The following is a 23,851-nucleotide window of genomic DNA, read 5'->3' on the forward strand; positions in this document are numbered from 1 at the left end:
GATATTTCAGATTTGCGTTAGTACTTTCATTAGTATAGATACAATTGTTAAATACCCTCTTAAATCTCCTACGTCATTATGACATTTCTGGAAGTATATTATTCTTTGTTAAACTTGACTCTTATTTAACAGTCGGTCACGTATGCCACAGCTATCTTTCTTTCTGAGTCTCCGTGCTACACGATAAAGGCAAAAGTCCCCTTAATTGACAAGTTTAAAATGCAATGCAATTGCATCTGGGTTTGTATCGTCTACCTTCGAATAGCAAAGGAAGAACATACGTTTTTGCTAATATTTTTCTCTGTTGAACTTGACTCTTCTTTAGCAGTGGGTCCTGTATGCCATAGCTATGGTTTTTTTCTATGTACTACACAATAAGCATAAGCCTCCTTTGTTGACAAGTGTCAGATGCTATGTAAGCTATCTTTCGATCTCAGCTCGTGTACTGTATTGCACAATACAGCTCGTGTTGCACAATACAGCTCGTGTACTGTATTGCACAATAAATACAGAAGCCTCCTCAATTGACCCGTTTGAGCTGCCATGCAACCGAGTCGCACTTGGATTCGTATCTTCCGCCCTTATTTTCTGTAGCAAAGGTCTCCATCGTTACCATTATGCTTGCATTTTTCTTCGTTGATCTTGATTCCTTGGTCGGTCCTATACGCCATAGCAGCTATCTTTCTTCACCGGTCCATACATCACATTAACTGGAGAAAGCGTCCTCTGCTGACCAGTTCCCTGCGCCTTGATATATATGTACTTATTTGCCAAGGCAAAGAAGTGCCACCATGCCTTTCCCTCTTCTCAACCTTCAGATCAAGCACACATGGAGCCAAATTGTAAATTTAGATAACATACTGTGACGTATTTACAAAAATAGACAACAGATAAGCGTATTTGTAAATTTAGCACATGTATTCGGAACCTCAAAATCCGAAATCTTATTTTCGGTTACTAAAATACAGAAAAAACGCCGGTCCCACAGTTTTTGGAAACTGAGGTGCCGAATACGGCACTGTGCACCATATTCGGCACCTCAGTTGCCGAATACAGAGGTGCCGAATACGGTGCATAGTGTCATATTCGGCACCTCAGTTTTCGAAAGCCACCCACGTCGTGTCATGTGATACTTCCTCTCCGGCTTACTTACGTAGTTAATTAGTAATAGTAATTAGAATTTTCTTAGTCCGTTCAAAAGTATATTAGTCCCTTCGTAAGTAGATTGTTAAATCTATTAAGTACATTTGATTAATTATATTATTTTGATAAATTAGAGTATTTAGATTATTTGTTTAGTTGGATTATATGAATTTTATTAGTAAGTGTGATTAGATTATTTACTTAATTTAATAATATGAATTTATGTAATTTAATCAAGGTAATTAGTTTTATTAAAGTAATTTGATTATTTCAATTAACTTGATTAATTAGTTTAATCACTTAGATTTAGTAGAACCATAGAAGATAGTGTCCAATAGCAACAAAGATGCATATTAGTTGTATATTAGTACTTATTCACAATAGTTGTATATTAGTACTTACATATTGTTTAATTAATATTTTAATTTGATCTTTATTATTTTAATTAGTACTTACGCGTATTTCCAAAAAGAAAGCAAGCCGGAGAGGTATCACATGACACGACGTGGGTGGCTTTCGGAACCTGAGGTGCCGAATACGGCACTGTGCACCGTATTCAGCACCTCAGTTGCCGAATACAGAGAGTTTTCGGTAACTGAGGTGCCGAATACGGTGCACAGTGCCGTATTCGGTATCTTAGTTTCTGAAAACTGTGGGGCCGGCATTTTTTCGGTATTTCAGTAACCGAAAACAAGATTTCGGATTTTGAGGTTCCGAATACATGTGCTAAATTTACAAATACGCTCATCTGTTGTCTATTTTTACAAATATGCCGCAGTATGTTGTCTAAATTTCCAATTCACACATGGATGATAATCGCTACGGTACCTTTGCTGCCCTTCCAGACTCTTTTCTGCTACCCTTTGCCGTAAGGCAAGGCACAGATCCATCGATTTCGACATCTGTATACTCCGGACCGGCTCACCGCAGTTGTTGGCTCTATTTGTGTACGTTGCCATCCCTAGTCTTTTTTTTTTTGATAAAGAAAGTTTTATTTTAAGATGAAATAGTGTTCTAGCCTGTGCACCCTGTAATGATGATTTACCCAACCATTACAAAAGAAAAGAAGAAAGAAAGAAAGAAGAAAAAACTAAAATTAGGTGTGCACAAATCAACACCAAGTCTCAAAATTAGACCTATAACTCAAAGTCACCCTACGCTCCAAAACAGAAATGCTTGCTTATGCATTAGCACATATTACCTTACATCACAGATCGAGGGGATCTCGAATATTCTCTAACAACCGACGTCCTCCCACAAATAGGTGGCGAACAACAGAGGCAACTAAAGCAGTTCGCAGCATTCACAACCTAGCAAAGCCTTTGGCAACTGGCTAGACATTGGCCCTAAAACTGCACATGGCCAGCTGCCATCGAGCAGTTATAGGTGATTGTCGGATGGTGAACTCCTCAAGCGGGGATCTGGAGGGACCCCCTTTGAGATTCGGTCGGGGGATGATTCTGAATCCGCCTTGGGTGCGTATAAACGGGAACCAGTCGGGCTGGTGGACAAGGAAAATTTATACAGGTTCGGACCGCACTGAGCGTAATACCCTACTCCTGTGTGTGTGTATTGTATTATGAGGGCTCTTGGAATGCCCTTCTCTGGATCTCCAACTCTCTAGAGCTGGTATGTATTACAAAGGTATTTCTATCTATCTATCTTGAGCCCGGGTCTTCAAGTGCCGGACTCTCTGTCTTCTTTCTTCTCTATCCTTCCATCCTTCGGGGTCCTCTCAGAGAGAGCCAGCCAGAGTCAGCCTCAGACTGCCCTTTTCCTGATGAAGTGCTCCCCTCTTATACAACCGGGGGAGGCTTGCGTGCCCAGCCCTGGGGCACAAGTTCCCGTAAACCATAAATGGAGAGCAACCATCATGGCGCTACAGTTTGATGTCATAGGGGTTGAAAACACACCCCCTGAGCTATCCCATCGGCCTTCACGTCCCAGCTTTAGTAGGCGCAGGGGAGGGGGCCCGCCGGGCAGCCTCTGAGCCGTCTCGCACGCCGCTCGATCAGAGTGGGTCTGACACAGCAGGGGGGCAGGCGATAAGCCTCGTTGCATTAAATGTCCCCACGCCTCCCTGCTAGGCGGTGGCAGGATCTGACGATAGGTGTGGGGGGAGTGTTCGGAAGTGACAGGCCATGCTCCTGTTGAAAGCAGCATCGGGCCTCCCACCGATTGACACCTCACCGCTGAGCCCTTGTGGGGTCCAGCGGCAAGGGGCTTCTAACGTCGTCGGGGAACTGTGGGTGCCCGGGGCCACGCCCCGAGCACCCCCTCCCGGCACTGTTCAGGTCCTCGAGGAACTCGGGCACCCACAGGTCCTCGAGGAACTCGGGTCCTCGAGGAACTCGGGCACTCGGGAGCCACTGTTCATGGCCCCAAGCGCTCTCTCCCAGATATGCCTTTCCTTGGTCCTCGGGGGCTACTGTTCACGGTCCCGAGCACTCTCTCCCGGTCTAACTGTTCGGGTCCTCGGGGATCCGAGTGCTCGGGGGCCACTGCTCGCGGCCCCGAGTACTCTCTCCCAGAACTGGGTAATTGGGTCCTCGGGGAACCGAGTGCTCGGGGGCCACTGATCCTGGCCCCGAGCACCCTCTCCCGATACTGTTCATGTCGGGTCTTCGGGGGACTCCGAGCACTCGGGGGCCACTAATCCTGGCCCCGAGCACTCCTTCCCGGAACTGGTTCTTGGCTCCTCAGGGAATTCGGGTATTCGGGGACCACTGTGCATGGCCCCGAGCACCCTCTCCGGGAACTTATCTTCCTTGAGCACTCGGGTGCCTCCCGGGGAGGCGACCCCTAAGGCATGGCTCCACGTGGCACTGTTGTTGTCCTGGCCTCGGGAGTCGGAGACCCCCCGATCCCATTTCACTGACAGTGACCACCCAGCATGACCAACGACCCGATCGATGAATTCTTGAGCCTCAGTCAAGCAACTTCCCTCCAAGAGAGCTCCATCAGAGAGGGCAGGAACTCCAAAGCAACGCCTCCAACAAGGACACGACGTCAAGACACCATCATCGCTCAATCCAACCTGAGACCTGAGTTTTCACCTAAATAATCCACCGAGGATGGAGGGAAGCAACGGCACCGCAGTGACGTTTCCAAGGAGGAAAACGATGCCTAAGGGCGACGTTGTCGCAAGGCTTTCGCATAGAGCCACTACACCACCCACCGCATTAGCCATGCCATTGAATCCGCTACGTGGTGGCCGCCAACAGCATGAAGGCACCCATGGGATCACCGAAATCGCACCGCTGCACACCGGCCACAATCGTCTGGCCGCCACTGCGCCAAACAGCTATCGCATAGATCAGGAAGGGTGATGCCCATGGAGGGAAGACCACACGATAGCTAGTGGCGGATGGCCTCCGCGTCGATCCACCAGCCGCCGTGTGGATCCATCCAACGTGGGAACGCGCGTGGATCACGCCCAACCGATGAGGATCCCGACGGTGACCGCGGCTGTCACCACGAAGTCGTCCATCCTCACACGATCTGGCCATCACCACGTCAAACCTCGCACGGCTGCCTCCAAGATCACCTCGTCACATGATCCGGTAGAGGAGACGAGGAGGTGGGAAAGGGGAGAAGAGAACCGAGTCGCAGCGGACACCACTCCTACTTAATGCGAAATTTTGTTACAAACTAGTTTTTTAGGATATATAATCAAAAGATAATCTACTTCAGATATATTATCAAATAATGATCCACTTTAGTACATATTATCAAATTTCCAGTTATCAACCCATAATAATATTTCCCGTCAACTCCTTAGCAGTCTAGCCCCTGTCACTCACTCCTCTTTTACTAGTACATCCCTGTTGGTAACCTGCTCCTCCTCACAATCACGGCACGGCGATGACGATGACCTTGCGACGCCATCTTACACTTTCCTACTGCCTCGCTGCCTCTGCCGCCGCCCTCCTCCTCGTCTTCCCCCACGCGCCGCTAGCCGCCGCGCAACCGCTGCCGTGGCAGCTGTGCAACGACACCGCCGGAAATTACACCGAGAACAGCGCCTACCAAGCCAACATCCGTCGCCTCGCTACCGCTTTCCCGGATAACGTGTCCTCGTCCTCCCCCCCGGCTCTCTTCGCCACCGGCGCCGCAGGCACGGAGCCGGACGTTGTCTACGCCCTTGCGTTCTGCCGCGGGGATGCCGAACCCTCAGTGTGCGCGAGCTGCGTTAACATGGCGTTCCAGTGGGCGCAGCAGCTCTGCGCACTCAACAAGGGCGCCACCCTGTACAACGAGCTATGCACCCTCCGCTACGCCGACTGGGACTTCCTGATCAACACCACCGACAACAGGGGGAGATACATCGCCTGGAGCTATGAAAACGTCAGCGCGACGACGGCGGCGGCGTTCGATGCTGCCTCCGGCCGGCTCGTCAACGCCACTGCTGACTACGCAGCGACGGACGCAGTCAGCCATTTCGGCACAGGGGAAGCAGGTTTCGACGAGACTTATCCCATGATTTACTCGCTGGCGCAGTGCACGCCGGACATGACGGCGGCCGACTGCCGGACATGCCTCGGAGACATTATTAGGAGGACGAGACCCAAGTATTTCGCCTGGAAGAAAGGCGGGAGAGTTATGGGGGTGCGGTGCGTCTTCCGGTTTGAGACATATCCTTTCTTCATTGGTCGCCCGCTGCTGCAACTCCCGGGTCCGCCCGGGCCGCCGCCAGCCAACATGGCCCCACCGGCGACCGGCCGAGGTGAGTCGCTTAGACAGAAATCGCTTATGCTGCAGTTATGATTTTCGGCGGATGATTTCTTTTGTAAAAATAGCTGGACAGAGAGGTGTACCAAAATAGCAATCTGTAATTATTTTCTCTTGAAGATCTGTGAACTTTCTTTTCTATATGAGTTGTGCTGGATATTCAAAAAACAAATATGAGATGTGCTGACAATGCGGAGCCGATGGGCAATCCTCACATTTTATTGAAATTCTAGCTAATATATGTCCCTTCTGATACTGTTTGCAATTTAACAGGACGGGTCTTGGCCATTGCAGTGCCTTTAGCTGCTGCAATATTAGCTCTCACTGTGGCATGCTTTTGTTTTTCGAGTAGGAGAATACAAGCAAGGAAGACCTCAAGGATACCATGTAAGCCCGGTTAAGTTCCTTAATCATTAACTTATAGCAACGCATACAGTTAATGAATCAATTGGCCTACCAGCAGGGGAACGGTGATTAAACTTCCTTGTACTCCCAGTGTTTTATTTTACTTATTGTTTTGGACAAAGACACGGTTTCTCCACTACATATATCTAAGCATAATTATTCTTAATTATTAGAAAATACATTTTGCTGATTTCTTTTCCTTGAATTTTCTTGAGAAACTTATTATTTTTCCATATTAGTGATCAAAGTTCTAAAATTATCAGTTGCACGCATTCTAAATGGCATTTATATGAAACTACACATTCACTGTATTATACAGCTTATAAGTAATAAAATTCCATGAAAATAAAAACCATGTTTTTGCGATTACAAGATGATACGCGTGCGCACACTATGCACGCACACCACACTTACACATCCACGAGGCACTCATTTGTGTGTAGATTGAATATTGCTGAAAGTACTCGTTTGTGTGTAGATTGTGGATACTAAGATTTAAACCTTGGTATGGATATAGTTGTAATCTCACGTCTCCACATTCATAAGCTGTATCACCGTGTATCTATTCTCTTCCAACAGATTCCACTCATCCAGATGGCATTCAAAGCATCGATTCGCTCCTTCTTGACCTATCGACGTTACGGGCAGCAACGGATAACTTCGCTGAAAGCAATAAGCTTGGCGAAGGAGGGTTTGGTGCGGTTTATAAGGTACCGATCATATCTTAAATCTAGGCGTGTTGTTTTAAGCTTAGTTGATGTGTGTCTTCACACGTGCAGGGGGCACTTTCTGAAGGTCATGAAATAGCCGTGAAGAGGCTCTCACTTGGCTCCAAACAAGGGGTAGAAGAGCTGAAAACTGAGCTAGTATTAGTTGCCAAGCTTCAACACAATAATCTTGTGAGGCTCGTTGGCGTCTGCTTGGAAGAAGAAGAGAAACTGCTAGTGTATGAATACATGCCAAATAGGAGCCTCGACACTGTTCTTTTTGGTACATTTCTCTCGCTAGCCGTTTCTCAAATTGACTCATTCACGCTGGCAGCATTTTGAGTGTTTTTATTTTATTAGTGACATAAACCATTTCTTGTTTGGATGACAGATTCTCAGAAAAGCAAAGAGCTGGATTGGGAGAAGAGACTCAGGATTGTAAACGGAGTTGCTCGAGGCTTGCAATATCTCCATGAAGAGTCGCGACTGAAGATAGTTCATCGAGACCTCAAACCAAGCAATGTGCTACTCGACTTTGATTACAACCCGAAGATCTCTGACTTCGGCTTAGCAAAACTCGTCGACAGGGATCAAACCCAAGGTGTCACTTGTCACATTGCTGGAACATAGTAAGCCTTTTCTGCAGTTCCTTGACAAGAAACATCATGGTACCATGGGTATAACAGCCTATGGTAAATGTTTGGCTCATGTTTCAGTGGATACATGGCACCAGAATACGCGATGCGTGGGCGGTATTCAGTCAAGTCCGACGTGTTCAGTCTTGGTGTTTTGATCTTAGAGATTGTCACAGGGAAGAAAAACAGTAGTTTCGCTAACTCAGAAGAATCTGTTGGTCTCTTGAGTCTTGTGAGTACTTCTGCAGCTCACAAAGCCTATACAGAGTTACAGACTAGACCTAATTTCCAAAAATAGTCCAATAACTTACCACGTATGTGCAGGTATGGGAGCACTGGACCACGGGAACAATTGAAGAGATGCTGGATCGGTTCCTGGGCCGCCAAGCTCCCCAAGACCAGATGTTGAAGCTTGTCAACATTGGGCTACTGTGCGTTCAAGACAACCCTGCAAATAGGCCGACGATGTCGTCAGTAAACATCATGCTTAGCAGCAACACCGCCTCCCTCCAGGCACCATCAAGGCCAACATTTTATTCGGATGCGTATCCCAGGGCGTTTCAGTCCACTAGCAAATCGAAGGCAATAATGTCGCCGAATGAGGCGTCGCTCACAGAGCTCGAACCAAGATGAGCATGAGCCTTCGAAGGAACCACGCAATCATCGTTTGCCGTTCTTGATAAATAAATCTTCCGGTGGACGGAGAAATCCTACCCGATGCATTCGTGCCTTTAAAATTTGTGTTATATTACGAAGAAATTGTGAAGTGGAATTGCACAGCTAGTACGTATATTGTCCAAAATGATTCAAGCTGTGAGTTGTCTCCACTTTCTGAAAAAGAAATTGGTTTCCTTCTTCGTTTGCTTTAAATTACGCCGCATGGTTTTCAGAGAACATTCATGACGATTTTCTCGCACAAATGTAGATCTCCCGTTTCCAAAAAAAATAAAATAAAAAATTGACAGTGTAGGATCGAGAATGATGATTAGAGTGGGTGAATAGGCACCTCGCAAATTCCTTCGATGGCATTCTCCTATTTTAGTCACCCAACACACCTCAAAACCAAAAGCAGAAGCAAAAACCAGAGAGAGACAAGTTGCTATGAAAATTTTCAAGAAAAGATATGACTCTCATGAATGTACATGAACCGTAGATTTCATCGAAACTCATCCTACGAGTCATTGTCACAAAAGATAGGAACTAGAAGGAAGAAACATTTGAACCAATCGATAAGATCACTGGAAGAAGAAATTCTCTAAGTTGATAATCTAGAGGCAATGAAATTCAAGACCAATTCAATATGAATTTTATGCCTCTAGCAACAAGAAGAACATCTTTCTAAAGTGGAAAAATCTCAGCTCATTAACAAAACGAATATCACAACAAAAAGGAAAAACTCGCAACAAAGCAAGGGAAACAATAGAAGAAAACTAGAAAAAGATGAACACAAACATCGGAGGAAACATGCACTTCATGTTTAGCAAATTTCAGCCCTCTTTTCGACAGATTACAAGGTATTTTCCTCAAAAAAACTCTCACAAATTACAAAGGCTAAGCGTTCCTCTCTCCTTTCCTCTAAAGTCCTAGGCTACAAACTTAAATGGCTGGCTCAAGCCTTCCACAAAGCTCTACCCCTATATTTATAGGCATAGGGAGGTTGCTTAGCCCTTAAGCTTCCTTGTTCCTAAAATACCTCTCACTTCCAATAGCCTTCTACCTACACCGAGATATTTTGGTCTATTTTTTCGCTCTGTTCATCGAACGATCATGGCTTCTTCATGACTTAGCTTCGCCGAAACGCAAGCTTCACGATGATGCCATGTGCACTTTATCCTTTCACAGTTTTGAGGCCAAACCAAGAAACCATCTTGCACACTTCTCAAAGCGTGACTTACTGCCACTTGCGTACGTCTTAAGCAAGCATCCTGATATCGACACGTGTACTCCGTCTTGCGATCTTGACCGTCGGTAAGTCTCTCCCGCTGCCGATCATTCGGGCCATCTTATCACTTGCACCGGCATCCCCTTCGCTTGACTTTGTCAACACACCGTCTTCATCCATCTTTACACGCTTTGCTTGAACTCCACATGCACAGCTAGGATCACCCTTGACTCCGCCCAACCTCCTCGATTGCCCAGCATCAAGCACCCTACTTAGACCCGACCATCCTGCCGTCGATCGCCAAGTTGCATCCATCACCTGCACAACATTAGACAAGCAAACATGCATCTCCAACACTATTAAGGATTAGTCAAAATCAAAATCCCATTGAAAAAGATATCGCACAGAACACTAGACAAGCAAACATGCATGTTCCGACGTTGTCACCTCCTCAGCGCCGGATCATCCAGCATGTTTAATCCAGCAGACCAGCCATCTTGCAACCTCTCTGCAAGAAATACTCCGGTGTATTCATCATCTCATCGCCGAACCATCCAGCATGTACTTCTTCTCCGGACCAGCCATCTCGCAACTTCTCTGCAAGAAATGCTCCAGCGAAGCATCCGATGTTCATCCCTTTGAGCACCGGACCATTCGGCGAGTACAAGTCAACCAGAGCCAGTTTGAAATCTCTCTACAAGAAAAGCTCTAGTGTTCACTACTGCCCAACGCCAGACCATCCAACATGTACTTCAACCTTTTCTTCTGAGTTGTAATGCTCCGGCATGCAATCCTTCTGAACGTTGAACTATCCGACGTGTTCAATTTCCCGAGCACTGGATCATTCACCATGTTCAATTTTTCTGGACTCAGAGACAAAAATACTAACTCTGTTTTCTCTGCAACTTTTGTTAGTCATGGTCATAATTGCAACACATATACATGTTTATGCAATCCCACAAATCAACAAACCAAATTAACCACCTTGTCAATCACTTATCACATATAAACCAAGACACATTTCAACTTGGTTTCTCAATCTTCTCCTTGATGAGTGCATTGATAATCCTCAAAGCACAAAGATTTTGGTTTGAAGAAATCCAACAAGAGAAGCTCATCTAAGTGACCAAAAACTCAAGAAAGAGCAAAAAATGTCACTTGGCATTATAAGGATTGCAAAAAATCCGAATAGAGGCAAAAAAAAGCTCAATGAAATGCTCCCCTTGATGAATGCACAGATTCATGATGCAAGATTCTTCTTTGTGATTTAGTTCATATTTTCTCCCCCTTTAGCAGTGCAAATATCAAGGACAAACACAATGCAATATATGAACATGCAATTCTAATGAGCTTTCACAAGTATACCGTAAAGCATTTGCAAAAGCTAGAAACATCAAAGTGCTATGGAGAGTAGAAAGCGGAGCTCACAATTGCACAAAGGCTCAAAAAGATACAATGTCACAAGAATATGAATCTACACAAGCTAAACCGGAAGAATTATTGGCGCATTTAAATTCATATAGCCGAATCATGTTAAAAGTGACCACTACATAAGCATCCACTCGTCCCGAGACAATACAAGTATTAACAACTAGCAAACTTCAATCTCGAACTAGGCATAAAAATATTCATGACAGTAGGCTTTGCAAACGCTCACATATGAAACTAAAACTTAGTTAGATCAAGTGATTAAAAATGGAACATTTAGGCACATTTTTTTTAATTCATTTTATCCTCAAGTTGTCTCTTATCCAAGCGAAGTGTCGCACGACTGGGTACGGCAAACACCTCGAGGCTTCAAGACAACCGTATTGGATCACATCTTAGCACAAGAAACTTGATTGTTCAAGATTATTCAATTTGCACAATTTATCAATTTTTCATAAGATCAAGTCAAGTAGTGTCTTTGCGACACAAGGAACACATATTCTCCTAAGGTTCTATCATGAGTTAAATATTTGACAAAGACAGAAAATATAATACAATGTTCTCAAATCCTCTATCTTGAACCAAGAAGCTTAGAGCAAGATATTCATCAAACTAGCCTCAACTCAAGCTTTGACTAAGCCAAAGCAATTACGAACATGGTGATTAAGAATGTAGTATTTTATAGTCTACATGATTCATAAAATTGCTAAATTTCATCTTTAGAAAAGCTAGCTTGCTTGAAATTATTCATGTCAAAGTATCAAGAGAAGCCTAAGATTAAAAGCTTGCTTCACACAACTACTCAACTTAGTCCAAATTCAAGACTAGCAATAGAAAATGCTAAAGACATACAAGTCAAAGCTCAATTACTATGATTATCTTATATGATGAAATGAAATGCAAATGCAACAAAAGTAAGATAGAGTATGTACAAGGATAACTCCCTGTTGGGGATGATCTCCCACCCCCCCCCCCCCCACTTCGGAGGGAACCGCGAAGCCTACTGAAAATATTGCGTGCTTGCCGTTGTGGTTTTGTTCCAGGGACTTCATCTGCAAGTGGCAAAGATCGTAGAGCTACATCGGTCGAAGGGTGTAGGCGCGCCCGCACCTTCGATCTTCCATACCGGAGAAGACGAAGGAGACATTCGGCTGATGGGCGAAGTTCGGACCCGCAGTCCGCAGCGTTCGCAGCGGGCGAAGATGCAAGCCGACCTTCGCTCCAGGGACGAAGGCTATCCGACGGACATCCGAGCGGAGGAGGCTTTGATGCCCTTCAGAGACAGGAATCACCTCGAGACAGTGGGCCCGATTTCAGTCGCCCGGGATACTGCTGTAATTATGTAATTATGCTCATTTGTACCATAATGCCCTCGGATATTCCGGGAATGTAGCAGGTGAGGGGGTAGAATTTGTAAACCGCACCTGTGGTTGCTAGGTACAGGCTATAAATAGGGCCACGGTGTACCCAAAATTGGGATCAAAAAACTGTTCCTCCTCCAATATGTGTCGCTCTGAGAGCCCTTCAATATCTCCGTATCCGAAGGCTCACCCTGTCTGGGATTTCGATCCCAATAGTTGGCGCCGTCCATGAGGATCGAACCCACAAAGACATGCCACCCAAGAAGAAATCGAAGCCAGCCGGAACAGTGGAAGCGTTGCCGGAACCTCCAGCCGTAGCTGGGCCTTCGACCGAAAGACCCCCTTCGGCCATACCAGGATCAAGTAACGTTTCAGCCGGAGGAACTTCGAGTGGACGAGAACATCATTGCAAAGTTGAAATAGCACCACAAGGACCCAGTGATGGCCGACAGGGCGAAGCAGTCTGGGTTAACACGGAGCAAATGCGGGTCATGGAACCAATAGATCGCACGCACTTCGAGCCTCCGAAAAAAGAAGGCGAAAGGGTGCGAAATGAAGAATGGGACGACCTTGACGACTTCACAGAGTTTGAGAACGAGGAGGAAACAAATGAAGAAAGAACAACAAGGCTAGAAGCTGAAGAGTTGGAAAGGCAGATAGCGCAGAAGAAGCGCATGTTGGATGGCCTAGCAGCAAGTCGGAAAGCCGCAGAGTACCGCAGGCGGGCGAATGAAGCTAGGAAAACATTGGAGAAAATCCAGGAGGAAATCGATATGCTCCACCAAGCGGAAGGCATGTCTCGCCGGCCGACGCCGCCGGGAGACATGGTACGAGCTTCGCCGGATCTTCAGCGAAGGTCGTCCACGGGAGACCCGGAGTCCCCATTGGCCATGGATCTGCAAAATCAGCCATGGCCGCCAGGGTTCAAGATGCCCAGAGTGGTTATATTTGACGGAGAGTCAGACCCAAGGAAATTCGTAATGAGTTTCGAAGCAGTTGTGGAGTCTACCGGAGGGGATTGTACAACCTTGGCGAAGGCCTTCGTATTGGCCATAAAAGGGATAGCAAGATCCTGGTACTCCGTGTTGCCCCGGGGATCCATATATTCATGGGAGCAATTGCATAGTGCACTGTACAGCAACTTCCAGGGGAATTGGGCAGACAAAATCACTGCAACCGACCACTTCGCGCTGAAACAGCAACCAACAGAAAGCTTGCAGAGCTACATGCGCTGCTTCGTACACATACGTTGTCAAGCGAAGGGGCTGAGCAAAGATACAATCATCGATGTCGCAATACAAGGCATCAAAGGCGGGCTATTAGCAGGAAAGCTCACGAGAAAAAGACCCGGAAGCATGCAAGAGCTGCTCAACAAGATGGAAGAGTACTCAAGATCTGAGCTCGATTATCTCCGAAGGAAAAACAAAATGGCAGCTTCCAAAGTAAAACCACATGCACCAGCTAGAGAGCAGGCAGCAGCAATCCTAGAGACAGATTGCACCATCCAAGAAAGCTCGAAGGTTCTAACTATCCAAGGCAAAAAGAAGTCAATCAAATTAATCCCAGCCCGCTCGAAGCCGCTCAAGGAGTAGGCGAAGCTTACAGTGTGGCCAATAGGGGAGGCCGAGCCGGTAGAGGAAGAGGCCGCGGAGACCGAGGACGGGTTCCGCAGGACCCAACAACCTTTTACTGTGAACTGCATGGCGAAGAGCCGGCCACCGGACCAAACAGTGCCCGCAGGTCGTGGCTATGAAAGAGAGCTTGGCGAAGCAGTCTCTTGATCACGCAAGGACAGTGCACCATGCAGCAAGTTTCGGAAGAAGCGAAGGGTGGCAGAACCACAATCAGAACACGGCGTTTGCGAACTAGTGGCAGCAAATTCCTGCACCACAGTATACACCTGCAACTTCAGCTTAGTTTGATCAAACTAGGCAAATGAACCTCCAGGGGGAGCTACCTCCACCACCACCGAGACCCGCAATTGAAGCACCACCAGAAAGCAGCAAATCAGTTAACACGATAAATCGTGAGCACAACGTGGTGTTGGCCATCTCAGGGGGATCTAACCAGCAGATAGAATCTAAGAGACAACGAAAAGAATATGTGCGAAGGGTCAACCACGTCGGAGTGGGACCAACATACATTAATTCAAGATGGTCAAACATTCCCATTACATTCTCGCAAGAGGATATGAGGGTCTTAGGCTATCCACACACAGATGCCTTTGTCATTACAGCAAACATCTCGGGAAATGAAGTACACAGGATCTTGATCGACGGAGGAAGCTCAGCAGACATCATCTTCGCTGATGCCTTCGACAAAATGGGGCTACGACGAAGTGACTTAAAGCAAGATGGATTGTCGTTGCTAGGCTTCGGCGGAAACACAATCAACGCTCTGGGAAAAATAACAATCCCAGTGTCGTTTGGTGAAGAGATGAATTTCCGCACAGAAGACATTACCTTCGATGTGGTGGACATTGATTACCCATACAATGCGATATTTGGAAGGAGAGTCCTCAATACATTTGGAGCAATACCGCACCATGCATACTTGTGCATGAAGATGCCTGGCCCGGAAGGAGTCATAAAGATATTGGGAGACCAGCGAGTGGCCAGACGAATCGAAGTGGGAATAGCTCCAGGAAGACGAAATGTCCACATGATAACAGACCCTTCGACAGATCGGGAAGAAAGTTGCAACCAGTCGAAAATAGGCAAGGCAGCGAAGGCCGTACCAGAAGGAGCGACCAGAATAGTACAGCTACATCAAGAAAAACAAGATAAAAAAGTCATTATAGGAGCGGAGGCTCCTACGGAGGACCAGCAACAACTTATAATGTTCCTCCGCGGTAACGACGATGTTTTCGCTTGGTCTCCTAAGGACCTGCAAGGAGTAAGTCGGGAAATCATTCAGCACAACCTAAATGTGGACCCTAAAGCAAAGCCAAAGAAGCATAAGCTTAGGAAAGTTTCAAGCGAAAGAGAAGAAGCAGCGAAGGCTGAAGTGGAAAAACTACTCGATGCCGGAGTCATACGTGAAGTAATGCACTCAGAGTGGCTGGCTAACCCAGTGTTAGTACGGAAAAGCAACAGAAAATGGATAATGTGCATCAACTTCACAGACTTAAACAAAGCTTGTCCCAAGGACGACTTACCATTGCCTAGAATTGGTTAGCTGGTAGACTCCGCGGCTGGTTGCGAGATGTTAAGCTTCCTAGATGCATACGGAGGGTACCACCAGATATGGATGGCGAAGGAGGACAAGGACAAGATGAGTTTCAGAACCTCCTTCGGCATATACTGCTTCATGAGGATGCCCTTTGGACTCGGAAACGCTAGCGCAACCTTCACCAGGTTGGTGCAGACAGTATTAAGATCACAGCTAGGACGAAATGTCTTGGCCTATGTTGATGACATAGTGGTCAAGAGTACCAGAAGGAGCCAACATCTCGAAGATCTGCGGGAAACCTTCGAAAGCCTGCGAAAAGCAGGGTTAAGGTTGAACCCAGAGAAATGCGTCTTCGAAGTACAATCCGGAAGACTACTAGGGTTTTTGGTGTCGAAGAGAGGCATCGAAGTGGAACCTCAGAAGATACAGACAATTTTAGATATGAAACCCCCACAGAACAGAAAGCAAGCTCAACGCTTGGCAGGAAGATTGGCGACATTGACCAGGTTCATTGCAAAATCTGCAGAGCGAAGTTTACCATTCTTCAAAGTGTTAAAAATCTCCGACTCTTTCAAATGGGATGCGGAGCAGCAAGCAGCCTTCGATGAGTTAAAAAGCTACCTGACGAAGCTTACAGCACTGACCAGCCCAGATCCAGGCGCGGATTTGTTGCTATACATAGCAGCATCCCCTACGGCAGTCAGCGTTGTACTTGTGCAGGAAAACCCGAAGACAATAAACTGCGCCAAGTACCAATATATTATGTATCGGAAGCTCTGGCAGGCCCAAAAAGTCGTACACAGAGTTGGAAAAAGTAGCGTATGCACTAGTAATGGCATCCCGCAAGCTTCGCCACTACTTCACATCTCACAGGATTACAGTACCAACTTCCTTGCCCCTTCGCGACATGTTTGAAAACAAAGAAGCCATTGGAAGAATAGCGAAGTGGGCCACGGAGGTCGCTCCATTCATGATTGTTTTTATGGCAAGAACATCATTGAAATCGCAAGCATTGGCAGACTTCATGGCGGAATGGACGCCCTTTACCGAAGCCCCGGAAGATGAACCGCCAGAACCTGTCTAGACCGCATATTGTGATGGAGCATGGGGAGCTACAGGAGCAGGAGTTTTGGCAATATTATTCTCACCTTCGGGGACAAAGCTAAGATATGCCGCCAGATTAGAGTTCCGCTCTATAAACAATACGGCAGAGTACGAAGCAGTACTCCTGGTACTTCGCAAGGCGAAGGCTTTGGGCGCCCGGAGAGTGCTGGTTAAGACAGACTCGAAGGTCATAGCAAGTCAAATTGACAAGACATTCCATGCAAAAGAACCAGAGCTGATTAAGTACAGAACAGCGGTGCGAAGAATGGAAAAATACTTCCTGGGATTCAGAGTCAAAACTATATCAAGAAATGATAACTTTGAAGCAGATGAGCTAGCAAAAGCGGCTTCACAGAACCTGCCTATGCCTTCAGATGTTTTCTATCAGAAGCTGAGTGAACCAGCCCCTGAAGACACTTTGAACCAAACACGTCCCGTTGCGACAATTGAAAGCGAAGACTGGCGTTCTCCAATACTGGCTTATCTTTGCGGTCAGAGAAACATCGAAGATCATGTCGAGGAAAAGCGCATGACCCAGAGAGCCAGAAACTACAAAGTTATGGGAAATAATTTGTACAAGGACGGGGTCTGTGCACCGTTCTTGCGATGCATATCCCAGAAAAAAGGACAAAACCTGTTAAAAGAAATTCACAGTGGGTTGTGCGATTCTCATGTCGGCACAAGGGCTCTAGTCCGAAAAGCATATAAGCAGGGCTTCTATTGGCCGACGGCTGTAAACAATGCGGATCAAATGGTCCGAAGTTGTCAGCAGTGTCAGTTCTGGGCGAAGGGGTCAAACAGACCCACGACGAAGACACAGCTCATTCCGCCGATTTGGCCACTAAGGCGGTGGGGAATCGACATTGTTGGCCAGTTGCCACCAGCCCCAGGAAATTTGCGATATGCTGTAGTTGCGGTAGAGTACTTCTCAAAATGGGTGGAGGTAATGCCACTCGTAAGCATAACATCAAGAAACATACAGAAAATCCTATGGTAGAATATCGTATGCCGCTTCGGAGTCCCAAGCGAAGTAACCGTGGACAATGGCACTCAATTCGATAGTGCCGGTTTCAGGGATTTTTGCAATAGCCTAGGGATAAAAGTAGTTTTTGCATCCATATACCACCCACAATCTAATGGGGCAGTTGAGAGAGCGAATGGCATCATCTTCGCTGGTGTCGCAAAGCGTCTTCAGGGGTTGCCAAAAGGGAAATGGGTCGAAGAATTACCCAATGTGCTATGGTCATTAAGAACAACGGTTGCAAGACCGACCGGGTACACGCCATTTTGCCTCCTCTTCGGCGAAGAGGCCATGACCCCAGAGGAATACAAAACCAAATCATTCAGGGTCGGAAACGAACCAGAGCCAGGCGAAGAGTTACCATCGAAGGATGCCCTTGAAGAAGTAAGATTGCAAGCCGCCAAAAATCTGGCCAAGTATCAACAGGAGACAAGAAAATGGAGAGATAGGAATATATCCGAAAAAACCTTTGCCCCTGGAGATCTGGTGCTGCGAAGATTCGGTACAACAACATCGGTGGGAAAACTTTAGAGTAAATGGGATGGTCCTTTCTTAGTCAAAAGATCGTTAAGACCTGGCTCATATCATCTAGCTAATATGGAAGGTGAGGAGCTTCCGCACACCTGGAACGCAGACAATCTTCGCAGGTTCTACGCCTGAAAGTCGGCGGCCAAGTCGAAGACTTCAATGTAATTTTTCTTTTGCAACATTTCTTGTAATCAATTTGTAAGGGAACTGCATTCTTTTCCTCACAGGGGGACCCCTTCATTAGGGGGTGAGGTTTTTAACGAGGCAGGAACCCATGTAAATATTGATATAGTAGTACCCCCAGAAAATATTGCTTGTCTCGAGTACTAGTAGTTTATCGTCGAAGTGCGCCAACCTAGGGTGGATTAACGCACCAATTGACGATGCGAGGGCGGTGCGAAGTGTAAGCAAAAAGACGTACACTTTCGACCTTTTAAAAAAACAAAAAAAAAAGAGAACGGGAGTACAAAAACCATCTGGGGGCTAAGAGTGTCTGCCCCCGCACCGAAGAAAAAACAAACCTTCAGAAGAAAAACTGAAGTGTCGTTTGACCTACAAAAAGGCGGTGCACTTCGAGCAAAAGTCGGGGGCTAAGAGTGCCTGCCCCCGCACCGAAGGAAAAACAAACCTTCGGAAGAAAAACCGAAGTGTCGCTTGACCTACGAAAAGAAGGCGCACTTCGACCAAAAGTCGGGGGCTAAGAGTGCCTGCGCCCGCACTGAAGGAAAAACAAACCTTCGGAAGAAAAACCGAAGTGTCGCTTGACCTACGAAAAGGCGGCGCACTTCGAGCAAAAGTTAGGGGCTAAGAGTGCCTGCCCCCGCACCGAAGGAAAAACAAACCTTCGGAAGAAAAACTGAAGTGTCGCTTGACCTACGAAAAGGTGGCGTACTTCGAGCAAAAGTCGGGGGCTAAGAGTGCCTGCCCCCGCACCGAAGGAAAAACAAGCCTTCGGAAGAAAAACTGAAGTGTCGCTTGACCTATGAAAAGAAGGCGCACTTTGACCAAAAGTCAGGGGCTAAGAGTTCCTGCCCCCGCACCGAAGGAAAAACAAACCTTCGGAAGAAAAATTGAAGTGTCGCTTGACCTATGAAAAGAAGGCGCACTTTGACCAAAAGTCGGGGGCTAAGAGTGCCTGCCCCCGCACCGAAGGAAAAACAAACTTTCGGAAGAAAAACCAAAGTGTCGCTTGACCTACGAAAAGGCGGCGCACTTCGGGCGGAAGTCGGGGGCTAAGAGCACCTGCCCCCGCATCGAAGGAAAAGCAAACCTTCGGAAGATAAGTCGAAGAGTCGTCCAACCTAACAAAAGGCGGAACAAATGACTAACGCAAAATTGTTCGATCAACAACATAAATCTCTACAAGCCGAAGTTACCTACGACTAAAAATGGGGGGGGGGGGGCAACGTTTAAAAAAACTACTGTGCAATCGCAGGAAACAGCGGCAAAAATCGGGGGGACGACGTTGCTCGGTACGTTGTGCCCGAAGCCCCACCCCTCCATAAGATTTGGAAATGTCTCAAATCGCAAACGCTGCTTCGGGCGCGATGCCACCGAAGTGCAACAAAAGAAAACAAGTGGTAATGTAAATACAAAATTTATTCTACAGAGCGATCAATATTTGGATCAACGAAATCCTTACACCAACGGCTGAAAGCAAATTGAAAAACAACGCCTTCGCTGGCGTGAAAACGCGTCGTTGGGGCCAATGGGGCCCCAACATGAGTCGAATACGATGGAGATGCTCGAAGATTATCTTTGCCACCATTGTGTTCTACTACTTGCGAAGAAGGGCCATGACGATAGCAAAGTTGCGGCCAGCGCAGAAGGGGCTCTTCGTCTTGAGGCTCAACCTTCGGCTCAAGGAGCACAGACGGACTTTCGACGTCTCCTCTTGCCATACGGCGCAGATCGCGTTCAGCTCGGCGATTAGCTAGCGCTGAAGGGCTAAGGGATTTCCAAAACACTTTCGTCCTAGCATTCATATCATCATACGATCTACACTTCGCATGCCAATACCGCTCCAACTCAATATCGGCATGACGATGGTGAAAAGATTCCCAGCAAGACCAAGACACATAAAAATTGTCCCTCATCATGGTCAGGGGGATAGCCTCTTCGGCTACCTGCGCAGTGTCCGAAGGAAGGACCTGCGCAGGGAGCGCAATAAGTCAAAAACACTTCGAAGAAAATATAAGATATATTACGCCACCAATGTGTTACATTGCCAAAATCACAAAAGCGAAACCAAAAACAAAACGACGCTTCGCGCTGAATTAGCCCACCTTTCCAGTATCGTCGGCCGTCGCGGTTGTCACTTTGGACGAGGGATCATCCTTCGCCTTGGCCTGGAAAAAAGATATTTCATTACAAATAATTTATTTATGAGCTTCGACCAGATAACAGAATATGGAAAGCAGCGTACCTGTTGCCAGTTCATCTCCGCTTCTCGAAGAGAGAGCTCGCGACCGTGCTTGCACCACTAGTTGGTGGTAAATGATCGAGCGGTGCTCTTCAACGCCTTCATCACGGCCGAAGTTGACAAGTCCACCGGATACTGGAAGGAGGGCTTCTGAAGGGCAGCATGATGGTCACAACCCGTCATCTCAATAGACTGCACGAGACTTCGGGCAGCAACCATCGCGCAGAAGTCGCCATAAAGTTGAGCATCAGGTAGAAGGCTTCCGCTGGTTTCATTGATCCAACCTATGAGTCCCCCCAACCCGATAAGATCTATTGTTGGAGGAGTCGCCGAGGCACCAATACCTTCGAAGGTATGGCTGATGGTTTCGCATGCGGCAACTGCCTTCGGCTCGAGCTCCCCAATAACATTAAGAGCATCCTCGGAAAAACCCTTCACCTCGCTCAATTCGGATTGCAGCCGTTGCGCCCTTGTTTTCTCCGATGCACAAAGTGCCTGCAGGTCGCACACTTGCGCCTCGGAAGACTGTAGGTTTTGGTGCAGGCAATTCACTTCATCTTCAGCAATTTGCTTCTCTGAGCGAAGGGTGCTGAGCTCTTTTTCAAGCTGTTCCAGGTGCGATTCAGCATCCCTCACTCGACGTGATGACTCGCGTTTTTGGCCTTCGGCTTTTTCGGCCCGCTTTTGCAACATATCAATTTGAGACACTGTGTAACATCTCTATGAAATTGCCACTAATTCTATAGAGATGATTCACAAAGTGCAACTACTTTCCTAAGTCAATGCATGGGAAGGCATGAGGTATTTTACAAAGTGCCTTTATGATGGCCTTGAGACAAAAAAAATAGCTCTACTATACGTCTATATAAAAAAATTCGCCTCTACAAGCCAGTTTTTCTGTAGCGATGACGTGGCCGAGGGATGCGGCTTCGCTGCTCCCTTTTCTGCTCCCGTCGCTGTTCCTAGTACGTGGCACATTCCCATTGGATCACGTTCTTTGGTGGCCAAGCACCGTGGAGCGCCGCCCCCGGTCCGCACGTAACGACGTTAGCTCCCGTTAGCTTTCCCCGTTGCTTGATTCCCACCCGCGAGCTTCCATCTGTTGACTGCTCTCTCTCTCTCTCTCTCTCTCTCTCTCTCTCTCTCTCTCTCTCTCTCTCTCTCTCTCTCTCAGCAACCTGTAAAGGCATCTTCCAATTGAGGAGGCCGTCATGTGTTTACCTTCATATGATAATTCGGATGATTATCCTGATTCTGGTTCTTTTCATCGGTCGCCCACAAGCGATGCTACTATTTTTCCTTTTGTGAAATGTTTCCAAAGCATCATTTCTGACCAACATGTATTTGTTTTATTCATCACATAATTTCTTGCATCTATACAGATGCTAAAATAAGGGACCGCGTTAACGTACGACCTATTGCGGAAAATACCGCCTTTCTTGCGTCTGTTTTTTCTTAAAAGCCGAACCCACCATCGATTTCAGTCCCCTAATAACAAAAGGACAAAATTTAATTACATGACTTAGAGGAAAAATGGGATGAACCCACAAAACATCGCTTTGATTGATGACGGGATCAGCAGGCAAAGTATGTTGTACTTCACTTTGAATTACCGTACCTTTTCCATGGAGTGTCAAATTTCGTTTACAGCATTGTGCTCCATACGATGAGCTTAACCAAATAAGACCCACTTTGCATATGTTTGGCAGCCACAACAAACTTATTACTAAATTGCACCTTTAGAAGTTTAATTGCAAATAATACAAATAATGAATCCAACGAACAAGAAAAGAATAAACACTTAATCGATATGTACCAAAGAAATGGGCACCCTTTTCTAAACTACAGTAGGAGGAAAAAATGGTCACTGGAGAGGAAAATTGATACTTGCTAGGGTGCAATTGCAACAAAGACTTGCGAAGAAAGGTGAAGGCTTACACTGAAGCAACTGAGGAACCAAACATTTGGAAACACTTCTGGAGCAGAATGCTAGATAAAAACTGGTGGCAAAAATGCCGCTTTATTTTGCCAATTCTTTTGTGCACAAAAGATGTTAGATATGTGTCGAATAATTGTACGGAGTTGGTTACGTATCGGACTTAGAGTTGTATTAGCGATACATGGTGGAATCCTAGTAGGACTCTAGTAGAATCCTAGTAGGACTCTTGTCTCCAGGCCTCCTCATAAATATGAGAGGAGGGTCGCTGTTTGTAACTACGACGACATAGCAACAGGTTCGCAGGGGGCAGCAAGTCTGCGGGAACCCCGGGAAGCGGCCGGTGTTACTAGTTGGGGAGGAGCGCCCGTAGTCATGCCCCGGGGATGTAGGCTTCGGCTGAACCTCGTTAACAAATATCGTGCCTCTGGTGTCGTCTGTGATCGTGTGCATCATCTCAGTAGATCCATCCGTTGCTTCCGCTGATGGCTAATTTCATAACAAATGGTATCAGAGCCATGGTTGGATTGGATCTAGAGACGATGCGTGAAAGATCACGTAGAGGTACGAGGATTATGCTTCTACAAGACGTCGTGCAACGCACGGACGGTGCGAGCGGATACGGCGCAAGGTGGAGCATGACGACGGCCGGTGCGCACAAGAGGTGCGCGTATGGCCACAGCAAGTCGACGCAGGTGTACGGACAGTGCAGGTGTATGGCGGCGTGGAAGTGTCGCGAACACGTGGTATGCACAATCGTGTACAGGAGCGTCGGCAGCGCGGATGAAGTCATCGAGGAATCACAGATGTCGTTGCAGCGCTACGAGTTGGAATCTGGGCGGAGACCGTGGAAGCTGCTGAGAACGGCAGACGTGCGGAATCGCCAAAGAGAACGAAGGTGTACGCGGCGTGGACCGAAAGCCGTACCTGTGACGACGACGGCCCGTCAGGACGTCTTCACGCGAGCGTAGTCAGCGCGGGCAGCGGCACCTCGACTGTTGAGCGTAACTCTCGAAGCGTCGGCTGAGTCCGTGAAGGGTCGGGAGGTGCACAGGCAGATCGGAGCAGAACCACGTGCACCTAGAGGAGTTCTTGTGGGATGCAGACGGCTCGGTCAAGAGGCTCAGTCGGCAGGAGCTTGGCGTGCTGGGTTGGGAGATCCTGTCAGACTCCTACACGTAGTTGGCGTACGTGAGGACGTCGGAGACCATGCGAACAGATGCGTTTGGAGTCAGGGATACGGTCGGTTGACTGGCTACAGCCTTGGACGGGATAGCGTCGGTGTGTCCAACTCGAGATGCGGCTCGAAGAGGATGCACGACTGTGTGGTACGTGGGCCCGGATGGCTAGCAGCGGCTCGGTTTCAAGCGCTTGCGT

General features: G+C 47.2%; 1 protein-coding gene across 1 annotated transcript; it reads left to right on the forward strand.

Moving 5' to 3' along the window:
• Positions 1 to 4,978: 4,978 nt before the first annotated feature.
• Positions 4,979 to 8,464, forward strand: LOC133887490 (cysteine-rich receptor-like protein kinase 10). Its single transcript, XM_062327465.1, has 7 exons — positions 4,979 to 5,869; positions 6,148 to 6,261; positions 6,859 to 6,989; positions 7,059 to 7,269; positions 7,378 to 7,615; positions 7,703 to 7,853; positions 7,946 to 8,464. The coding sequence occupies exons 1-7, from the start codon at positions 5,008 to 5,010 to the stop codon at positions 8,252 to 8,254; spliced, it is 2,016 nt and encodes a 671-aa protein (XP_062183449.1). The 5' UTR covers positions 4,979 to 5,007; the 3' UTR covers positions 8,255 to 8,464.
• Positions 8,465 to 23,851: the final 15,387 nt, after the last annotated feature.

The sequence above is a fragment of the Phragmites australis genome, chromosome 12 (assembly GCF_958298935.1).
Source record: "Phragmites australis chromosome 12, lpPhrAust1.1, whole genome shotgun sequence".
Lineage (NCBI taxonomy): Eukaryota > Viridiplantae > Streptophyta > Magnoliopsida > Poales > Poaceae > Phragmites > Phragmites australis.

Coding starts and splice junctions, on each gene's coding strand:
- LOC133887490 (XM_062327465.1), top strand. CDS start 5,008: ATGACGATGACCTTGCGACGCCATCTTACACTTTCCTACTGCCTCGCT. Junction 6,990..7,058: donor GGTTTGGTGCGGTTTATAAG/GTACCGATCATA, acceptor TCACACGTGCAG/GGGGCACTTTCTGAAGGTCA. Junction 7,616..7,702: donor TGTCACATTGCTGGAACATA/GTAAGCCTTTTC, acceptor CTCATGTTTCAG/TGGATACATGGCACCAGAAT.